The sequence below is a fragment of the Zeus faber genome, assembly GCF_960531495.2.
Source record: "Zeus faber genome assembly, chromosome: 13".
NCBI lineage: Eukaryota > Metazoa > Chordata > Actinopteri > Zeiformes > Zeidae > Zeus > Zeus faber.
This window is the reverse complement of record NC_137198.1, coordinates 26,071,301-26,093,877: the sequence shown is the minus strand read 5'-3', so window position 1 is coordinate 26,093,877 and position 22,577 is coordinate 26,071,301. Positions and strand designations below refer to the sequence as shown.

General features: G+C 44.7%; 2 protein-coding genes across 2 annotated transcripts; both read right to left on the bottom strand.

Moving 5' to 3' along the window:
* Window positions 1-2,145: 2,145 nt before the first annotated feature.
* On the bottom strand, window positions 2,146-4,537 carry gja10a (gap junction protein alpha 10 a; the record flags this gene model as incomplete). Its single annotated transcript, XM_080012658.1, has 2 exons — window positions 2,146-2,184; window positions 3,095-4,537. The coding sequence occupies 2 exons, from the start codon at window positions 4,535-4,537 to the stop codon at window positions 2,146-2,148; spliced, it is 1,482 nt and encodes a 493-aa protein (XP_079868784.1).
* Window positions 4,538-10,372: 5,835 nt separating this feature from the next.
* ankrd6a (ankyrin repeat domain 6a) lies at window positions 10,373-18,134 on the bottom strand (the record flags this gene model as incomplete). The annotated part of the gene is made up of 14 exons (XM_080012080.1): window positions 10,373-10,564; window positions 10,818-11,203; window positions 12,100-12,400; window positions 12,761-12,874; window positions 13,066-13,218; window positions 13,639-13,698; window positions 14,022-14,183; window positions 14,942-15,046; window positions 15,440-15,517; window positions 15,705-15,803; window positions 15,900-15,998; window positions 16,304-16,402; window positions 16,739-16,837; window positions 17,979-18,134. 14 exons carry the CDS (start codon window positions 18,132-18,134, stop codon window positions 10,373-10,375), a joined length of 2,103 nt encoding a protein of 700 aa, XP_079868206.1.
* Window positions 18,135-22,577: the final 4,443 nt, after the last annotated feature.

The following is a 22,577-nucleotide window of genomic DNA, read 5'->3' as shown; positions in this document are numbered from 1 at the left end:
AAAATGACCTTCACTGGAAAGTGATGGATAGCCACTTTAATGTTGTGGGGTTTTATTTATTTTTTATTTTTTGTCACACTTATCACAAGTGTGAATTGGTGTAAAATGACAAGCATCTGACATGTGCAGCCCAAATTCTCCAGTTAAGAAAATCTATAACTTGCTCTTAAATAAATCACGGCGGCTCGTTTGTAGCCACAACGCCACAAATCACCGGAGGGTGCCCCCGACCCCCGAAACGCCAACCCCCACCCCTTTGACTGCTAACCAGATATCAAAGAATGAGCATTAGAATGAGCAGAGATACGGAACAAAGGCTGAATCTGAATAGATCCGCGCAATTTCCAATTTCAATAAATTTGAGTACATTTAAATAAATCCAGTGCATTTTGCAATCTGTTAAAATTTTTTCTCTCCTGTATTATAAGACGGATGCAATTAACTTGGAGAGACACCAATCCCCACTTGGCATTACCTTTGGCAATACCGACCAATCCAATCCGTTTTGCCGAACAGCATCGACCTAGAATGTTAGTTTTGGGTCATTCGAACAACAACAATGATTGCCAAGGAATCCTTGGGACGTCTTAAGAAAAGCCAAATAAAAGTGGTTATTCTTTTAGTAGCTTCCTGACGGAATCGGTATTGGTGCATCTCTTAATATAAATATCAGGTACGACTCATCCACTCTGAATGCAATATTTTTCGTTTTGTTATCAAGCCACCGCTGGTCCGGCCTAGAATTCACATTTTCAACAACAATACTCCTGTTCCCCATCTCACACCAGCTGGCTTTGCCATCGTCTCCATTCCTCAAGGGGGGAAACGAGGCACCGGGTGGGCTTGTTGTAATATGGCACTATCAGAGGCAGTATTGGGGCAAAAAGAAAACTTGTGCAACTCGTGCAAACCTCCAAGTTTGGTCTTTCGAAGCCATTACAGCATCTGGTCCGTTGAAGTCATGACCATTACTGGGCATGCGAGGGCTTCAAAGACCTTCCAGTACGTTCCAGGATTTTTGTGGGAACGGGGGCCACTCCCAGTGAAATAATCCAGCGCCATTTTTTAAATTATTATTATATATATATTTTTTGCTTCAATCCCAGGTTGTGTAAAGCAAGAGGTTGTGTTTTTTATTTTTATTTTTATTTTTTCACTTTTTGTCAACATCTCATCTGGCCAGAGCAAAAACAGAGCGGACTTCTTAACACTTATCTACCTGGACAATTCAGCATACCTCTTCTTTTTGGGGGGGGTGGGGGCGAGGACTGTACGATATAGGATACATAGGGCGGGTTTTTAAGTTGTGTCGTTTCATAACTTTCTATGGTGGTTATATCATTGTATTTGTAGAATTTTTTGGTGAGCCATTTTTTACGTGTACCCACACCCCCACCCCCCACCCCTTTTTTGGAGTACCTGCAAACATGACTGTTACTAGCAGAGAAAACCTCATCTTGACCCCCCCCCCCCCCAACTCCTTCTTCCTATCGATGAATGTTGGAATTGCCTGTTTTTGTTTTTTCTCGGTTCTTTTGTAAATATTGTGCAACATGTGGTGTTTTGATTATTTGATATGCAAATGTTTTCAAAGGAAAAAAAACAGCATTTTTGTCTAGGCATTTTTGTGTTCAGAATAAAACAAAAAGCATGTGACAGTTCTATAGCAAGTGAGGGGTTTTTTGGAGGGGGGACTGAATACCAACACCCATTTTTACCGTTTTGTTAAGAAGCATTTAATTTGGATATAATATAAATAAATATTTTTGATTATAAATTACTCGAAATACACACATACAGGTCTTTGACTTAGAAAACTTTTTTTTTTTTTTTTTTGCTCATACCATTTTTTTTTTCATTCATACCAATGTTGAAAAAACCCCACAATGGTTCCTTTGTTTTGTTTTTAAGGTGCTTGGAATCCTGATCAGGAATCGGTGCCAAGTTTTGGTTTTGGCCCTCTGTGACCCTGACCAGCGGATCAATGTGGGTGGCTGTATCACTGATATCTCCTCTTCGCCTCTTTCAGTCCCTTCCCTTCCCTTCCTCCCTCCCTCCCTCACCCCGAGAAGCTGTTACGGGAGGGCCGAGGGCCACGCGGTCCACGCTCCGGAGTGGCTGGCCTTGACGCTAGCCTCCTTCCCCTCACTTCTTCATGATAGAGGAAATGTCCAGGAACACACTCTGAGGAAAAAAGGGGGGGAAATGGAATTTATGGAAAATAAAAGTGATTCCTGCATATACAGTAGATACTTACTTAATATTGTAATATGATATTTGAAGGTTTGCCTACATTCAAGATGTGTTGATGATGGATTTAAAAAGATTTGGAAGTTTCGTTTTGGAAGGTTATTGCATTGCCATCTTTCTTTGCCACTGACAACAATTGCATTTGCCCTTGTTAATAGAACCTTCTGTGCGGTAGAGTTCCAGGGAAAACCAAACGATCAAACCTTTCAAGAACAACGCTACCTGTGGACATGGACGTGGTATTTGCCTGCGTGCTGTTTTTCTGTCTGCACTTTCATATTTCCGTTCAGTTGTTTGGCATTTCAGCAAAAGTGAAGGCTGTTATTTGAAGCAACTCCAGTGGCCATTTGATTTGTTCTCTCGTTAGTCTCACTGCAAACTTCGAAGCAACGGATCACGGTCCAAGCTGCCAACTCGTTCTCCTCGTGTCCAAGATGAACACAGGCTTGGCTGTCACTTCTCCTCAACCCCTTTCTCTGTCTTGTCTTCTCTCCAGCCTTGATATAAAATCCTGTTTGACATATTTATTTAATCTATATTTATACATGTTCCTGTGGCATTTGCAGCACTTATTTATGTTGCCATTGTTTGACTTCATGAATGGCCCTTGGTTGCTAAAAGTCATTTTTATACAAAGTCTAAGAAACCTGTTGGGCTGCTGTAGCACTGAGATATTTGACAAAATGAAAACTGTGTTAAAAATAAAATATATAGTTAGAATTATATGAGAGTGGGCTTTATAGCTTGGACATCAAATTTCGATTTTGATTAATATTCAATGCCGATACAATTAGCAGGAAAGCAGACAAACAAAACATGATGTAACCATTTGGTCTTTACTTACCATTGACATTCTTCGACCTCCAGGGGGTGGCATCATGGGCATGTCTCCCTGAAGGGAGCCCAGCTCGTCTGACTCCTCTGAGGAGTGTATTGACATTGACATGCTGGAGCCGCTGATGGTTGACATGTTTTCGGACGGCGGTCTCACCATGAAGCTGGTCTTCCTGGAGTTAAGAGGGGGATCGCTCGCCACTGACTCCCTTCTCTCAACCTCCTCCTCCAGGTCCCTAGCGGCAAAGCTTGGCCTCTGCACCATGGTGGTGCTTGACACCAGAGGGTGGCCATGTCGGGGGTCTTGATATTGAGTGTGGATGACATTAGATGGAGCAGCACCCCAGGCTGTAAGGTGTTGCTCCACCAAGGTGGTTGTGGTGGTTGCATTGATCTCTGGATTCTGATGCATTGGGGGGCTTTGGGTGGTAAAGTCTTGGCTTGCTCTGAATTGGTGCAGGGGCATTCGAGGCCCATGAATGTTGCAATTGCTCTGATAGTGTCCCAGATGAGCCAGGCTATTGTGCTTAGTCAACTCCTGGTCAGCTTTGAGCCCCAAATTCTGAGGTATGGGATTCATTTCTACCTCTGGAATTACCTTAAGAACGGTTTGCGTCAAAGGTCCATTGTGAGGCGACAAATGCCTCATTACACACAGGTGCTGTATGGTCGATTTCCTCTTGTGCTTGTAGATCAAACTGTCCTCATCTGAATACTTTTCCCCATACAATGTCTGCTTGATTTTTCTCACACCGAGGTGGGATATTTCCAGAACATTCAGGAAAAGCGACACGCTGGCGATGATGATCATGAAGACCATGAAAATAGTCTTCTCCGTGGGCCGGGAGATGTAGCAGTCCACGCTGTTGGGGCAAGGCAGCCTCTCGCACTTGTACAGGGGCTCCAGGCGGACACCGTAAAGGACATACTGGCCCAGGATGAAGCACACCTCCACCATGGAGCGTGTAAGGATATGGATGACGTAGGTTCTCAGCAGAGATCCCCTCAGGGGAGCCTTCTTCACTTTCCGCTGCTCCTCTAGCCTCCTCAGCTCCCTCTCCATGCGCTTGTGCTCCTCCAGAGCCACTTCGGTCTCGCCCAGCTCCTCCCGCAGTTGGGCCCGCCGCCGGTGGCGCTCCTTCTCCAAGGTACGGATGCGATACAGAGCATGGCCCATGTAGACCAGTGAGGGTGCTGACACGAAAATTACCTGCAGGACCCAGAACCGGATAAGGGAGATGGGGAAGGCGCGGTCGTAGCACACCGCTTTGCAGCCCGGCTGGTCGGTGTTGCACACAAACTCGGTCTGCTCGTCATCCCACACATCCTCGGCCGCCACCCCCAGGACCAGCATGCGAAATATGAAGAGGATGGTGAGCCAGATCTTTCCCACAATGGTGGAGTGAATGTGGACCTCCTCTAGGATGCTGCCAAGAAGGTTCCAGTCGCCCATGGTCAGCTGCCGACCGCCTCAACGCCACATGCCCTTTGGGCTGCGGACACACAACCAGCACACAGCCACCCTGAGTTTTAAAACTTGCATTTCACTTCACCCTAAACACAAATAATCTGAATGTACGGTGATATTCTATTCTATTCTGTTTTAATCAAACGGGAGGGTATTTTGAAACCGTACAATTGGATTGTACTTACGTATGAGATAACCAATAATTACATAATCGCTAGACTGCCCCAGCTGTAAGGATAAACGTCCATAGACCACAAGTAACAGAACGATGGAGAAAGATTTATCTACTACACAACATCCTTTGTGGGTCATCATTTTTAACATTATCAAGAAGAATTACTGTACTATTGTGTGTTTTATTAAGGCTAGTGGGTTGCGAGCATGCATAACGTAACAGTGAACTCCACCCAACAAACAAGCACATACACAAGCACAAACATAAGCACAGCACTTACAACTCAGTGGTGTGGGTTGTCTCTCAGCCTCTTGTTGTACTGAACCATGTTTACGCTTACAGAAGCGTCCCAGAAACAGCAAACCGCATGCCCCGATTACCCCATGGAGAACTTTTGGAGGTTACATTCCCCTTTGCGCCAGTCCCCCGAAACAAATCCCCATAACTAACTCTCTCTCTCTCTCTCTCTCACTCTCTCTCTCTCTTAGTGTCTGTGTCTCTCTCTTTGTTTCTTTCCCTTTGTGTGCGATCTGGCTGCGTTGAGTGGCGCGAGTGCCCTGCTGTGGCGTTGCATGCAGAGTTCACAGGATGTAAGCATCGATCGCCTCCCGACGGGACAATGCCCCATGGCGCATCTTGCCTGGGCAACTGGTAAGCCCTCCCACCACCCCCTCCAATTCACCCCTCCCCCATCCCTCCTCATGGTGCGGAAAACACCAAGCTACAAACCGGCGTGGGCCTTCCAACGGTTATTGATATCGTCAACGCCAATGGGACGGGGGGGGGGGGGGTATGTTTTATTGTTTGCCTTCCTCATAATGGACGCCCTTTGGTACCCTATTTACATTCCAGATGTGACCTCACTAATTGGGGACGATGGCATATATTGAGGGTTCAATTCTGACTTATGTAAGCATTAATCGATATCTGTGCGATATCTGAAGCAGACTGTGGCCAGTTCGATGAATCATGGCCCCCACCTAGTAACTCACTGAACAATGTTTTTGTTTTTTTTTGGCTTTCTTGTTTGTGGTGTTCCGGAATGGAGTGGGCGGTAGCAGAGGTGCAGTCGCATGGATTTGTTACTGTCTACCATTCACCATTGTTATTTATGTGTTTAACATTGTAGGTGAAATAGCGATCAACATCATGCACGATATCGATGAAAAAAAATCCCATTCCTTCATTCCCTTGAGCTTTGATGTAGCTTGCTCAAGGCCTTATTGTTGTTCTATGTGAAGTCATGACTGGACAACGTAGTTAAAATGAACAACTTCATCGACTGAATGTATTCATAGAATTGCTGGAATCAAAAATTTTCATTTAAAAGTTTTAATTGAAAACCAGACCATACTTCATACTATTAACGTGGGTGTCAGTTGAATTTGTAAGGCCTACTCGACTAGCCCTGCCAGGCCGCTGGTCGGGGGTTGGGGGGTGGGGGGATCGGATCAGCTGTTGTCCTCAAATCAAGAAACGAAAAGTCCAAAAGGTCCCAACTAAAAGCCAGTGTTGCATGGCTTAATTAAATTGACTCTTTGAACCTTTGCATAAATAAAGATAAGTAATAATGAACCAACGGCGCCTTTTGTCAAAGCAGCCAGTGAATCTGGAGAACATAAAAGTCCACCTACTAGCTAAAGAAGTCAGAATCCACAAAATGGCCCGTTATAGAACCAGGAAAGCAATGTAACAGCGTATGGGACTGCACGGATTTGAGAAGCCGAGTGGGGCCACGCCTGCATAAAATGACCAGCCGTGGCCCGAAGGCCTTTAATTAGGTTTCCATCACTCGCTGACAGAGTCAATGGCCCATTGATTTGATTTTCCCTTCAGAAGCCCCTGCCGTTGCGATGATGGAAGCCAACTGTCAGATTTCACAGCAGGATCACAGGGTTACGCAACGGGCTGGTTCATCAAGTGCTCAGTGGCAACAGCCGACTGACAGCCGCGCCAGACAAACAGCGTTTCGTCCGTCCCGCCGATTTGTTGACACCCCTGCCATGACTCAATACGTACACACACACACGCACACACGCACGCACGCGCACACACACACACACACACACACACACACACACACAATTTGTAATCTCCAGCTTTGGGAGCGATAACAACCAAGCGAGCCCCTTTGCTCATCTTGCTGTTGACTACTCAAGCAGATGGAATAAAAGCATTTCAACCTTTGTGAAAACTGAGGCCTAGATGGGTGTACCTCTCCGCTAAGGTGCCATGGGTGTTTAAATTCATTCACTGAGTGTGTGTGTGTGTGTGTGTGTGTCTGTGTGTGTGTGTGTGTGTGTGTGTGTGTGTGTGTGTGTGAGAGGGTCATTTGCAGAGCTTCTGGAAGTATACTTTCATGAAGCATTTTTTATTTCACTTTAAAAGATACCGAGACAGAAGATCCTTCAGGGGCTGTCTTCTGGACATTGTTAAGACACTACAGGAGTATTTCATTGCCCTTGGTTACTAAAGCCATGGTTATACCGTTGTGTGGGCAGGGCGCGCGAACTGGCACATTGTCTGTTGCAGGATTCTCAGAAACCACGGGTGGCAGTAGAGAGAAAGTACCGTGTGAAGCAAGAAGTAGTAAACGAAGAAGAGCGCGACGCAGCACGCAAACATGGCTGCACGCACAGAATCGGAGCTTGTGCCGAGGAGCGATTGCTGTTCATGGTGGTTGTTCCATGCAAAGACAGGAGAGGAGGGTCAAAGTCACTGTATGTCCTGCTCAGCATTTCCAAGTCACAATGTTTAATTGTTCTCCCTCATTGCAAGATTTTCTCAACAGAAACTGCACATACTGTAAATACCAATACAAAATGTACATTTACAATTACAATTGGGGCCCAGGATCAGTGAGGCTGTATACCTGTTGCTCGTTGGTTGGTCTAACGAGCAACAGGTAAAACCCCCATCCACACACACACTCAGGAGAGGAGCCCCTGTCATGACATGTGTCCATCTGCTCATGGGCTTATTTCACTTAGCCTTCTCTCGACAATAAACTGTGTCTGAAACCGCATCATCTGTGTCTCTGTGCCGGAGGTCCCTGAAAACGTCCCTTGGGTGACGTTTTATTTGTAAACCAAACTTTAACCTGAATGAGCTGTTAGCATATATTATTTTGTCTCTGTGTCAAAAACGAATCGGTAGACTTTAAATTTCACATCTGACTTGTGCTACGAATCAATGTTGTCCAACATATTAGAAATAAAACCGTAACATGCTGATCTCCCATCACTTCCAATGCATTTCCATGGAACGCCCCTCTCGGCAAGATAACAAAATCTTGGAGGTGTGCGACGTCGCGCAGGTCCCCACGCGCCACGGCGCCACCCCCTGGTGACATTATTTGCATCGCACGCTGACTCACGCCCTCGTGCTTGGGGCAAGTATAAACCTGGCTTAATGTTTTGACATTTTGGAGAAACTAATTCAAAGCTAAGGATCAGCAAATACTGCAGTATCCATGAGCTCTGTAGACTATACTGACTCCATAATCACTATAGATTATTTTGTTCCCGACCAGAAAAGGGGTTACAGTCTGAGCAGTTCCAGTCAAGTCAAGTGAATGGGGTCAAAAAATATTAGATTCCTTCGTCTCTGCCCGAAGCTGCATTCACTTTTCGTGTATTACGATGTTAAGTATAATAAATTTCAAGTGTCCTCTGAGGTATTAAAGGTGTGTCAAGTTTTACTCACCAGAGCGAGAGCTGGCTAACCGCTCAGCTAATATGTAGGCTCACTGTAAACGCATAATGAAGGCGAGAATTTAATTTCTCAAGCATATTCAAAGTTAAATGTCAGAAGCAAAAAGGGGGTTAACGATAGAGCATCTGGATATTCAAACACTTGCACCAACCGATTTTCAATATCTGTACTATTTTACGCGTTAAAGCTAGTACAGTAATCACATTGACGTCTGGAAAGTCAAGTATGGAGTTTCTTTTCACTTCACACAAAGAAAATACATATTGTAAACAGGTTGGATCGGATTGAACATTTAACAGCGCTTTAATGAGCAGTTTAAGGAGTTGACGGGAGGATGAATGAATAAAAAAACTTCCGTAACCACTGCATTTAATACCATTTAATATATCATCCAAGGTTTACACCGGCATTTCTGGTACAATATGAATGACTCAGGTTTAATAGTAACATACAAACACGCAAAAGAAAAACTCAAAAGGAGGGAGTGGGATTGCTACTGACACTAAATCATTAGTGATTTATTGATCTTTGTGGATCCATAGTGCACTACTCTTGCTCTGGGAATCTCATTCTCCACAGACTGGCACATGTGCTCTGGGCCGAGAGACAGAGAGCGAGACCTTCTACATCTTTCTACCTACCCTCTCTTTCATTCTCTCTTTCCTTTATTGTTGTCATTTTTTGTTGTTGTTGTTGTTGTTGTTGTTGCTGTGGTAGCTGTTGTTGTGGTGGTTGTTGTTGTTGTTGTCGTGGACGTTGTTGTTGTGGTGGTTGTTGTGGTTGTTGCTGTTGTTGTCATTGTTGACATTGTTGTTGTTGTGGTTGTTGTTATGGTTGTGGTTGTTGTCGTTGTTGTTTTTGTGGTTGTGGTTGCTGTCATTGTGGTTGTTGATGGAGTTGTGGTTGTTGTCATTGTTGTTTTTGATGTAGTTGTGGTTGTTGTGGTTGTGGTTGTTGTAGTTGCAGTTGTTGCAGATGACACTCTGGAGCTAGCACTAGCCTGTCACTGTTACTGTCACCGTCACTCAGGTCTGTGCAGAGACCTTAAGACGGGCAGGTGCTCAAAGTCAAAGAAAAAATGGGCACATGGAACAAGATTTTAAAATGCCATTTCCAGTGTCAGGGAGCAAACAGTTCGGCACAAGGGACGTAGGTAGATTGCTCAAATTAAGGGTTTATTTATTTTTAGGACTGATTGTGGACACCGTGCGGCAGGTGGTGCGGCCGTCACATCCAGCATAACCTGTCGAATTTTAGCAACCCATATATGTATTCTATCCATCAGTTTCTTTGCCACAACAGTCGTGACGTGAGCTTCCGACACCAATTCCACCAATTAAGACTTGTTTGGACTCGACCAATGAGGATGCGTTCAGAACACGTACATCATGAATATTCATATCTTGCCCCGAAAATAAATCTGCTCCCTTCTGGTCGCCTGGACTTCCTCTTCTCATTTTTCCTACTGGCTAAATAAAGTAATTTATTCCGGAAAACGCGACTCATGAAAACATTATAGAAGCCACGTTATTTTCCTGCCGTGATTATAATTATTTTTGTCTGGAAAGGAGTTATTGTCCCCTTTTTACCCACTAAAACCACACAGCACCATTGTCAGGCCTGCTTAAATATGGCTATTATTTGGCTGTAATATTTATATATTTATATATAATATATTTTTTTTATCTGAAGTTAACAATTGATATTTGGATTTTGAAAAAACAAAGAAAACCCAAAAAACGCTCCTCTGATTCCGCTCTTTTTGTCTGTATATAATACAGCTGTCCCTAACAAAATCTAGATGCCCATTCGCGCTTAAAAACAAACAAACCAAAAAAACCGCGCCTGATAAAAAGGCCTTCACAGACACCAGGGGGTAAAGGGGCGGGTGCTCTGGCACCCTCCACCACTCCCTCTGCATATGCCTGCAGTTACTGTTGGTGGCCAGTGTGATCGTTGGCCCTCAGTCTCTGGAGCTCCTCCTCCAGGCCGGTGATCCTCTGCAGGAGCTGCTCTCGGTCCTGCTCCGCCCGCTGCTCCGCCTGCCTCCTGGCCTCCTGAATCTTCCTGTCGTACCAGCGCTCCAGCTGGGCGGACACCGTCTCGAAAAAACGCTGAGTCACCTTGATGGGGGGGGGATGAGAGCGATATCGCGTCACTATCATCGAATTGGTTTGGATCACAAATTGACTGAATTGTGTGGTCAAAGATGCATCGGCCTCTATGATGGCAAACTTTATGACAGCACACCAGATGAATCAGGGGCATTTTTAAGCCTACTGGTTCTTCCTTACCTATTTTTTTTACCTCTTTAATCTGTCAATAGAGAAGAATATATGTAATCAGGCCAGACAGATTCTTTGGTTCCTTGGTTACCTCCACAGCATGGAGGTTGCTCCTCTCCTGTGAGAAGGTGGGTTCGGGGGGGCGGTCAATAAAGAACTCCAGCGTCCTGGTCCCATCGCCTGGCCCCGCCGCTTGCCTGTGGGCCAGCATGCGCTCCTGGAGCTTTCTCCGGCGAAGCCAGCCGTAGCTCTGTCCATGGGGCTGGTTCGGGCTCTGCTGGGACTCTCGGTCGCTGCCGGTGGATGGGCTCACGCTGAAGTTGCTGGGGGAGCTCTGCCTGCCCACGTCCACCATGGCTGCTGGCGCCGAGTTGGCCTTCACTCCCGGAGGCTGCCAGTAGGTGTCAGCAGAGCTGACCAGCGGCCCTGAGCTGCAGCTGGCAGGCAGGGGATACCGGGCCGTGTTCTCGTAGTCGTCTGGAGAAGACGGGTGAGGGGTGAAACTTTATTTAAAAAACATCGATACAAATCTTTGGATGATTTTAGATCGTATGATCAAAAATGTAGCCAATGCAGATCCATTAAAGCCGCATTGGATCGTCTGGTAACTTTGGGTTTCCTCAGGTCACAGGACACAACTGTTTTGTTGGTTTCACTGAAATTCCTCACAACTCCCATAAAATTTGCGCAAATAATGTATTCATTTGTTTGTGTCTGTGATGATCTTTCAACTCCGTCCATCGGTCTAATGTGCCTTTGAATGCCATCTGTTGTAATCCTTTTTCTCTTTCAGGCTTTCAGCAGACCTTTTAATTGTTTTGCTGCAGCTGCTGCAGCTGAACTCGCAATGCTACGCAACGAAAAATAACACTGAACCTGATATTTGTTCTTGGCTTAAGATACTTCTTCAAGCACATTCAGGTACACTGACACAGAGTTGTAAATCAAACAGAACTGCATTCCATCTTTCCATTATTCCATTCTGTGCACCTGTGCGATTTTAAAACCTACTGTTATTTAAATGTCTGTATGAGCCTAAGCAGTGGCCAATAGCTTTGTTTTGTCAAGGCTATGTTTTTTGGTACAAACTAAACTTTTGTTTGGTCTACCTGCACAAAAAGACCTTCATCTATGTAAAGAGAAGCATTTCTCATCGCCCAAGGAACTGGGAAAATGGGTACAACTTAACCTTTTTTCCTTTTGTTGTGCTAGGGACATGACGGAAAACATTTCATTATCTCATGATACCCTGGCGGTGGTTTCATCAGGGTTGACTCAAGCAGTTTCTAATAATCACAGCAATTAAAGTGGATATTTTACCACACAAATGTCTAATATCTTCCTCTTCCTGTATTCTAAATGTGTGGACGCACCTGGTGACCGCTCCACTTTGACTTCAAAGCACTTGCTCCCGGGGGTCTGCTCTTTTTCTGTGCCCACCACATTGTATGCGGACGGGATGGGCAAAACATTGACATAAGTTGCCAAGGAGTTATTGCTGTCTCCGGGCACCAGCGACAGCAGGGGGAGGGATTCCAGGTCCCCGTTGGCAAGAGACTGGTCCACGGACGGCGATGAGAGAAGTTTGTAGTACTCCAAGCGGGCCGGGATTCGGTGGTCTGTGTCCCGTATTTGGGACATGCACCACTTCTTCAGGTCATGGCTTACCTCAGCCTGCTTGAGATGGAGGACAGTAAGCTCAGAAGGGCATAATTCCAGACTCAGAAGGTAAAAGTCCTGCCACTGAGCCACTGACTTCACTCATTGGTGGTATATTTTTAGTGGTGGTGATTTGCTGAGAGGACTTACTTTCTAAGCCTGAAATGTCCACCTCTAGATAATAGAGATGATCAGCATCTTCTCGAGGAGGGCCTTCAGATATTCACACATTTATGCCCTGATTATCATGAGGAATTTAAAGTGTGCACTGAGCAAAAAAACAGCTCTCTTCAAGACCTGCATCCACCTCAAACTCCTACCTCGAAGCAGAGGAGAATATACTGTACAAACAATGGCTGCTCGTGAGGTTTATACCTGGCTTCTCTGCACCTCCTCTCTGCCCTGGGTCACCCTCTGGTCTATTCTCTGAATCATGTCCTCCCTCTCGGCCACCATTCTCTCTTCATTCAGCAAGTCCATGACCTTGATCTGGACCATGTGGAAACCAGACATACTGTAGGATTAAAGTAAGGAATGCTAGATTTTCTCCAGGTAAATGTAAATGGTACACTTCGTAATTCGTATTCATAATTTTCTTCTCTGAGTAAACTGGGTTGGGTTCCCTAAACTGTCAATATTTAGAATGGCAAGAAATGGAGGACATTGAGAGAAGCCCACACCTGATGTCTGTTCCTGCGGTCCATCCTGCCCAGACGGAAGTTGACCTGCTCCTGTACATTCAGGATGTGGGTCCTCATCTCCTCCTGCGTGGCTTGAAGCTGGCCCTCCAACTTCTTGATGACGGGCTTACAGTGGCAACCGTTTGCTAGAGCCTGGTGAGAGCCACCGCCACCCATCAGTCCATAGAACACACATCAAACATCCAGATGGGAGAGAAGTCAATTGTTGGGTTTGATTGTTTGGATGTCTTTATGCTTTAATTAATCTTGCAGGGAAATTATTCAATTTCTAGTTTATTAGCACTGCTGCCGGCTCCATATGTAAGACAAATACAAACCAAGTAGCTGGACACTCAAGATGAGGCATTGGTCCCTGGGTGCCTACTAGACTATGGCAGCCCATTTCTCCCAATAGTTTCGTTGGTTTAAATACAGAGGACAAATTCTGTGTATAAATGAATGTACTTGGAAAATAAAGCGATTCTTCTTCTTAAAGAGTCTGGAACTGGTGTCAAATTCCGATTAGGGCAAGCAACACTTGAATATTGTCAATGTGTTTTATTAGTCACAGACCTGTCTGATGTTGCCCTCCCTGTCACGATACAGAGTATAAAGCTGATAGGCTTTGCCATTCTGCAGAGAAGGGAGTTCGCCATCACAGGGAAGCAACTTCTTCCTTTCGTGGAACTCCAAAAGGTCCACCTTACCTCTTCCAAAATAATCTTCATTCAAATCCTAGCAACGAGAAGTCTACATATCACCACGGGGTTAAGATTTCTGTTCAACAATCATTGGCTCATTTTGCCAAGAATGGCAAATCGGACTGATACAACCTTTAGTGTCTCATTAAATGTATTACCTAGGAGGTTTAAGAGTTTTGTGGTTGTTTTTATCAATCACATTTATCTTGCATTGAACAATCAAACAAACTGTGCTGATATTTACAGTTGACCCACCGTGTTTCGGATTCTTATATTTCGCCGCAGGCCATGAGGGCTGAGGGTGGTGGTCGTGGTCTTGTGGTGACGCCGCTGATGGTGGACACCCATTTTAAGGACAGGTGCTGCATTCACTGCTGGCTCGCTGCCATGGGCATCGTCCACTAGGGAGTCGCTCTCCTGTGGAGGGGAGATGGTAAAAGAGGTGGCAAGTCATGTTTGGTAACATCCTCCTTGTGTGACAGGATCAAATCAAAGTCAACCACGGCTACAGTCTCAACAGAAGTTACAGGTCTACATTCAAGGGATAGTTTGACGACAAACCTGAACCCCACTAACAACTGATGACCCAGCGGCCAAATCTGGCCACCTGCTGGGCCAGTGGTGAAATAGTAAAGTCATTGGAAAAAAGCAAAGGACCAATGAGAAGCTTTAGAAGGAGCAATCAAGAGAAGAGAATGCATAATGGATCTTTTAACACAACCCTTTAATCATCACTTTGAGACTGAGAGCGTAAGGGCGGGGTCTTTTGCTTTTTAAACTAAGAAGTCCCTTGTGCGCGGTTACTAAATGGCACAGCTGGGAGCTTAGAACACTAATTGGCTACTACACTTGAAGTTCCATGCTAAAAAATACAGCTATTCTATTATATTCCATTGGAGTGGGGAACGCCTGTGTAAGCATCTGTAGGAAGCCAAAGAAGAAGGAAAGAATAAAGGATCACAATGAATGAAGAGATGGCTGATATGCACATTTTCTAAACAGATTTATACATGTTTATCTCTATAAACTAGTCGAGTAAGTATATTTTTGGCAATGTCAGAACAGGTAAGGCCTCTACGGAGTGTTCTTTACCACCCCTGTTGTCTCTTGACCCCAGGTTGGAAGCCACCTTTCTACAGAATTACTCTTGAGTAGTCCTCGTGGCAATGTCCTACTTTTTTTGGCAGTATGTCCACTTTTGTAACAGACTGGCTCTGGCGCTCGGCTATCAGTCGTTCCCTCCTTTTCCTTATCGTCCTTCCTCTCATGAAGCGATGCACCTGGACAGCACAGCACACGGGTCAAAACAATACATTCACCTACAGAAAAATTGGAAGCGGCCTTTGCTTTATAAAAGACCACCCACTATATAATAGCCTGAAAATAAACATTCAAGAACACGTCATATACAAATAGGGAAAAACTACTGAGTAGTACAATGTATGCTGTCAATTATCAATAAAGGGAGTTTTTTTTAAGCAGGAATTCATTGTCTGTGTAGTAGTTGGAGACTTGGGCTTGCAAAAGCAATGGAAGTCATTGGAGAGACACGTAACCACATAGCCTACTGGTAAGCGTGTTCAATAATAAGTGTTACATGTTATATGGACTTTGAAATTGAAATTTAGGTCTTAAAAGATGTTCCAGAAAACATCCATGTCACTATAAAACACCTGCGGAGCTCTGGCCAGGAGAAGAGACACTTCTTTGTTGTTGTTGTCTCTTGCTTTGTCCAGGGCAGTCTTACCCGCCTGAAAGAGAGAGAGAGAGAGAGAGAGAGACAGAGAGAGAGAGATTAATTAAATCAAACGGTTCGGTTTCTGGACACTTCTTAGTCCAAATATATTTAATATTTGTATTATTTTTCTTTCTTTCTTTTTTCTCTTTTCACAGTAACAGTAAACACACTAAAATGCTCAACCTTGAGGTGAAACGTACATTGTTCTGGGCGTTTCCATCGGTGCCCGCCTCGAGAAGGAGCTGAACTGTCTTCTTATGATTCAGTGTGGCGGCAACATGCAGCGCAGTGTCCCCTACCTGGGGACACTCCAGACAGAGGTTAGACTGTGTGTGTTTGTATGTGTGTGCGTGCATGCGTGCGTGTGTGTGCGTGTGAGGCCAAATCCACCCTACCTTGTTTTTCTCCGTCGCTGAGCAAAGTGCACTCAGGAGGATCTTCGCTACACTTAGGTTGTTGTAGCGGGCGGCCACGTGTAGACAGGTGTCACCCACCTGGGAACAAACATGAACACTACAAAAAATGCCATCTTAAAGGGATATTCCAGTTTTCGGGGAAATATTTGTCCCTGTCTTGGTCCAAGATACACAGAGATTAAACTGTTATTGACCTTCTTGTCTGAATCTGGGTGAGATAGACCGGAAGCACATTTTCCAAAAAGCTGGAGTATCCCTTCAAACTAGGTTTAGAATTGATTGCTTTGAGTAAATACATCTTAAGCTATATTATTCAGAAAGAAAAAAGTTCATTTGAGGGATTCATTCATTGGATTGGCTGGTTGGTACGCAGTGGCACTCACATTGTTCCTGGTGTCGGGCGTGGAGCCGCCCAGCAGGAGGAGCCGGGCCGTCTGATCATGAGCGTTCTGACAGGCCAGGTGTAAGGCTGTGTTCCCTGCCTGGGAGGATAAGACATTTAAATATAAGCAGCCTTTTAAAAAAGGAATACAAATTAGATGTGGTACATTTTTCTACATTTACTCAAATTATTGATTTTTGCATGGGAAAGTTTGGATTAACCTCTAAATATGTCTATGCCAGATATATACACTTCTAAGGATTGCTGAACAGGAAAGTGGGCAGAAGGGCCTGTGACCATAGCGGACAAACAGTGAACGAGAGGGTAATGTTGAGTTTACTGAACCAAAATCGTCCAAAAACAGAAACAAAAATGTTATATTCTGCTTTGCAATGCACAAGTTATCACCTATCCTCGTGTGTCATGCTCATCCTACCTTGTTCCTGATGTGGACGTTGGCCCCCGCCTTGACCAGCGTCTTGACACACTGATAGAACCCGTGCCAGGACACCTCATGGAGGGCGGTGTTGCCGTCCTAGGGGGGGACGTTAAGGTCACAAAGTGTCAATGATGTTCAAATGAACCTCGGGGTCTATGGTGCTGTTGCAGACAAGATTATATGTCTGGAAACGGCAAAAAAAAAAGACTCTTACTGTTTATAATTCCTATACAAGGATGTGCATGTGTGCACATCATTCTTTACAAATTCTTTACAAAAGCACCTTTTTGCTTTTTTTTTCAAGTGGTAATCCGTGAGAATGTTTTGTTAAAGAATCCCATATTTGATACTTTATTGATCAAATATAACACTTTATAAGGAACATTCAATGTATTTAGTTTAGTTCTGCCTGTGCTCCTCTATATGCTGTCGTCCATTGCTAGTGGCGGGGTCCGCCTTTTCCAGCAAGAATGTGAATATCGGGCAAGTGTAGCTAGTTGTGGTCAGCAAAATGTCGATATGGATAAACATTAACAAAACAAGCACCCCACTGTAGGTAAAAATGTTAGGGGGGAGGGGTGAATTCCGGAGGGGTGAGTAAGAATGTAATGTAATCCACCCAACACAGATTTATGGATAACCCCTTTAAAGCTTCGTTTTATAATCCCTTTTGATTTCCAGCAAGCAGCTGCTGCGGAACACCTAACAGCATACAATATAAGTATTTTGACTTTTGTAAGCAAACTACACTTTTTTTTCAAACTACACAACTATCACTTCCTGTTGATAAATATGGATTTCCGAACTCTATCCATTCCACCAGCTATTAGAATGTGCTATTCCAAAGGGTCTCATCATTAGGTGTTACGCTGATCCACTAGTTATTACAATTAAATTCCAATTTCACGACAGAAAAGCCATCACACATCATACGGCGGTCAACACACACACGCCCAGGGACCAACTGCAGCAACCATCGCTGGTCAGACAATGTTTTTAGGGAGGGGTTCTTACAATGTTATATGGAGGAAACCCCATGTGAGCAGGCAAATTCCACACAGAAAGGCTCCTAATCGGGAGATAACCCAACAGAATGCGGTGCCAACAGCACCCCAGGTGGGAATCAAACCCAGCGCCTTCTTGCTGTTAGGTAACAGTGCAATTCACCGTGCCACCAAAAACACCTATTATTCATAATCACAAAAGAATCTCCAGAGTACCCTGGGCATTTGCTTACCCGGTCCTGTAGGTCCACGGCGCAGCCTCCCTGGACCAGGGCAGCCACAGCATCGTTGTTGCCCACTACGGCAGCCCTGTGCAGGGCCGTCTGATGGCCCCGGGCCTGGCAGGGAGACATGGGCAGCGGGTCCTGGATCTGTGCACTCTCGCTCATTCCTGCTGACACACACGTAAAGCGCAAAGAAGCACAATCTTTATTTGTCACACAGCACACAGCACTACAACACATGCACGCACACACTTTGGGCAGCATACGTGGACACGCCCGGGGACCAGGTGATGAGTGTCCATCGCTGGTCAGACGATGATGTTTGCATGTTTTTGGGGGGGTCCTTACTGACATTAGGTGGAGGAAACCCCATGTGAGCACGGGGAGAACATGCAAACTCCACAGAGAAAGGCTCCTATTTGGGAGATAACCCGCCGGAGCCCCAGGCGGGAATCGAACCCAGGACCTTCTTGGTGTGAGGCACCGTGCCAAAGGATGAACATACTGTATGTGTGTGCAAACGTCCATATGTTCACATGCGCACACATAACAGGCGCACTAAATGCCATATTCCAGATTAACCGCAGTAATAATGCTTGGTCTAGATTAAATAAAGGGACATAATGCATGACAGGGATGAATGGATGGAATATCTTTTCACCAACCTTGGTAGTAAGAATTACACTGCAACAAAAAGCCATGAAATAATCTAAAATAAATTTTATAGATCATGTTTTTTCCCCTCTGAGATACATGGAATGGCCTAGAACTGTGTGTACAAGACTAGTATTCAGGTATATTTAATGATGACTAGATATGCCTTCATATGCTGTCTTGCTTAGATTGAATTAGCTACATGAAGTAAGAGACAACCTCTGATGCTCTCCATTCTGACATCTTTTGTTAATTTAAGACTATTGTTTGTTTCTGACATTTTTTTTCCTGTATTGCTGACTGAGCAAAGCTCATTGCACGCTGACATATAATCCACAAATTTTCACTATTCCGACTTACCTTCTAGGAAGCAAAGCCGTCAATCCCTCGGTGTTCAGGGTGCCGTGGGACATCTGTTCATCTCTCTGTACCTCCTATTTTCCAAAAAAGCTACAATGTTGACAAAAATAAAAATTGGAATTAAAAATGCTATAAACCAAATTATCTTGCTTGACAATGCTCTCCATAAAAAAGCTCCAGTTTTATATAAGACAGAGATGATGTGGAGCTGAGAGCAAGCGGATGCTCACTCAGTCATCTGGTGCCCTGGTTGCCAACTCTGAGTGTGTGTGTGTGTGTGTGTGTGTGTGTGTGTGTGTGTGTGTGTGTGTGTGTGTGTGTGTGTGTGTGTGTGTGTGTGTGTGTGTGTGTGTGTGTGTGTGCGTGTGTGTGTGTGTGTGTGTGTGTGTGTGTGTGTGTGTGGGGTGAGACAGATCCTGGATCCCACTGGCCTGGTCTGTCACAGAAGTGACATTGAGCTTTGAGCGACGTTGAGCATGCAGCAGCTCCCCTGGGTCCCCTGGGTACGCATGACTGTTGGTGAGCATGTGTGTATGCCAGGCGGCAGAGTTAAAGACAGGCCAACAATATTTAATCCGGTTGAGGGGAGGGGAGGTGTGGGGGGTAGTGTGCGCCAGAGGGCGTGGGGTGAGACAGATCCTGGATCCCACTGGCCTGTTGGTCAAATACTCAGATACTCCAAATAGCTGCCGGGGACAATCTTCTAGTGGCCTATGACCCGTGATCAACTTCACTTGAACTGGGACTCGCCGTCAGTCTGTGGGAGTGCTAAGGCTCCACCCATGCCCCCACCCTCGTCCACAGACATTAAACTGTGAGTCGTGATCTAAGATAAAGGATGCTGTCTTGGCCTGGTACAAGCTGGTGGAACGGGGTTTGACAGGGTTTAGGAAGCGACATCATCACACTCCCCTGGAGCGAGAGCCGGTTGAAGTTGAGGTGGTCGCCCCTGTAAGGTGGTTTTGGTCACCTAGTAAGGTGGTTTCGGAAAAGTCCACTGCCGAGAGCTTCCATTTGGAGTTGTTCTGTGGATGTCTCTCTGAAGAAGAAGAAGAAGAAGAAGAGGAAGAAGATGAAGAAGAAGAATCTTTAATTATCACCAACACACCACACTACAACACATGCACACACACACACGCACATGCTTTTGGATGGTGGTGAAATGTGGCCTCTGTTTAACCCATCCTGGCTTGTCCTTCCTCCGGGGGGACAGCCAGGAGCAGTGGGCAGCATTCGTTGACGCACCCGAGGACCTGGTGACGAGTGTCTATCGCTGGTCAGACGATGATGTGTGCATGTTTTTGGTGGACAAACGGCCCATGGCGTTCCCTGGACATGCTGAAGGGATAATATATCTCTCGATTGACCTATAGCAAGGCCTAGAGATCCCCCATCATCCCTTAGGGATGCCAATCGTAAGTAAAAATCTAAATCTAAAATGGGTCTCATCTGGAAATCCTTGTATAAACAGACAAATTTTGCACAACTCTCTCTCAAAAATAACTTGATTTACTAGACTGCTAGATGAAGTTGGGTGACCTAAATATCATTCAGGGCTTCAAGTCTCCCATTCAACCAAATAATTCCAGTTTGTCACTTTTCATCCAAGGAAAAACCATCTTCTTGGGCCAAAGTGCCCACCAGGCAGGCCCGTCGCTGGGCGTTGCCGTCACAGGACACATCTTGTGCCCCCCTCCCCCCCCGTACCCAAACGTGTAATAGAGAGTGATCTCCTGGGCTCTCTGCGCGTCCCCGTTCTCCGTTTCTCCAAATCAAACAAATAAAAACAGAGGGGCGAATTCACAAAGAAATGGATTGCGGCCGCTAATAGCACCATGAATTGCATATTAATTGCGCTCGCTATCTGTGCCGTCTTTGCGTCTGATTCACAAAAAAAATTCCGCTAATGATATGCCAGCGCAATAACGTAATAAAGTTTTGCTGCTAAGTGCAATTTGCCCTTGTTTAATAATCCATGTGGCAAAGTCAATAATCTGTGCATCCGTGTGGGTGGGGGTCTCTCCATTGGAGAGTCATTACGCAGTTACGCCACTGCTCTACACTTGCCTGTTTTAGGAATTGTTGTGAGGGAGTCCTTGGAGGGGCTGCGCCGGTGCTGGGCCCAATCCTGACCGGGGGATTTGAAAATGATGGAAATTGTCCCGAAGAACAATTACCTTACAGGCGTTTATGATCGACTGATATTTTCTTTACTTCGGGCCATCGGCCTGGACAACAGTTAAATGCGTGGAAGTCAACTGGATTTGAAACCATTTGAAAGACGTACACAAGCACATAAGTGAAGAATTTCTCTGAAGTCTCGGACGGGACACTGTGCAGATGTGTGCATATTGTAAATCACAGCCACACACACACACGCACACGCACACACCCACACATACACACACACACTTATTAGTGGACCAAGAGCTCTCGCTAAATGCCAGTGACCTCAATACCCTCTCGTTATCCTTTTCCCTTTATGTTAAGCGCCTGACCTAAATGACAAAGGATTTCCGTATTACTTCCACACGGTTTCAGATAGTTGTCAAGATTATTGCTGCGTGTCATGGTTTAATCCCTGGTCTTTTGTTGCTGAATATCAACAGCATCTCTTAAGCATCGGCATGTGGACACATGTACATCCATACATACGTACGTATCAGTGATCCTATCTGCATTATCAAATAATAATAATTAAAGTTTGGTCCACTTCATGCCTAAAGATTCCTTTGGATAGATAATGCCTACAATACAAGCTTTATTGTTTAATTTAACAAATGTAATATTGAATAATTGGGAGTGGCAATCATGAGCATTGTTGGGGCATTCTTAAGGAATCTGATTGAAATTGGAAAATAAATAAACCAATTGAAAGAAAGTTCCTATACCTATTTATAAGTTCCTTTGTAAATATGGGGATAACACTGTTCCACAGCTGTTGATCCGATAATTCATCGGCACTTACAAAAAGTGGTGGTGGGGAAGGGGGAAGGGGGGGTAGAAAGGGAGGTAAGGGAGAGAGAGCGAGAGATAGTTGAGTTGAAAAAAACTCTTTATTCAACTCATGTAGTATTAAACTGTGATTTTAACGATACAGTCAGAAATTAATTAATTGATAAATTGATAAGTTGGTTAATTGATTAAATAATCAATAATAAACAATAATAATAATAATAACAATAACAATAATAAATATAGCAATACACATTTTACACATTTAATTCAGTTTTACATTTTCAGATTTTCCCTTATCTAGGATGAAACCACACAAATTCTTCGAAGTACAAGAAAGCTGCCTGATTCTTGACATTTGGTCTTGTGTGGGGCAATAATGACGTATTTATTGAATTTTACGAAGCAAAGGTCACGCCTTTCTGTGTATAAAATTTCCGATAGGTTACGGTTCCATGAAATTTTATAGAACAGAGGTAGTAGACAGTTCTCCAAAATCTTAAAATCCATTAGAAACAGTGCGCAGTGTCTAATCCAAGACCTGCTCTCATTAAAAAGGTGCTGGTCATCTGCCTCTGCATCAGGTCCATCGGACCATGTACTTCTGGGTGCACTGCAGTCTGAATGTCGTCACTCTGT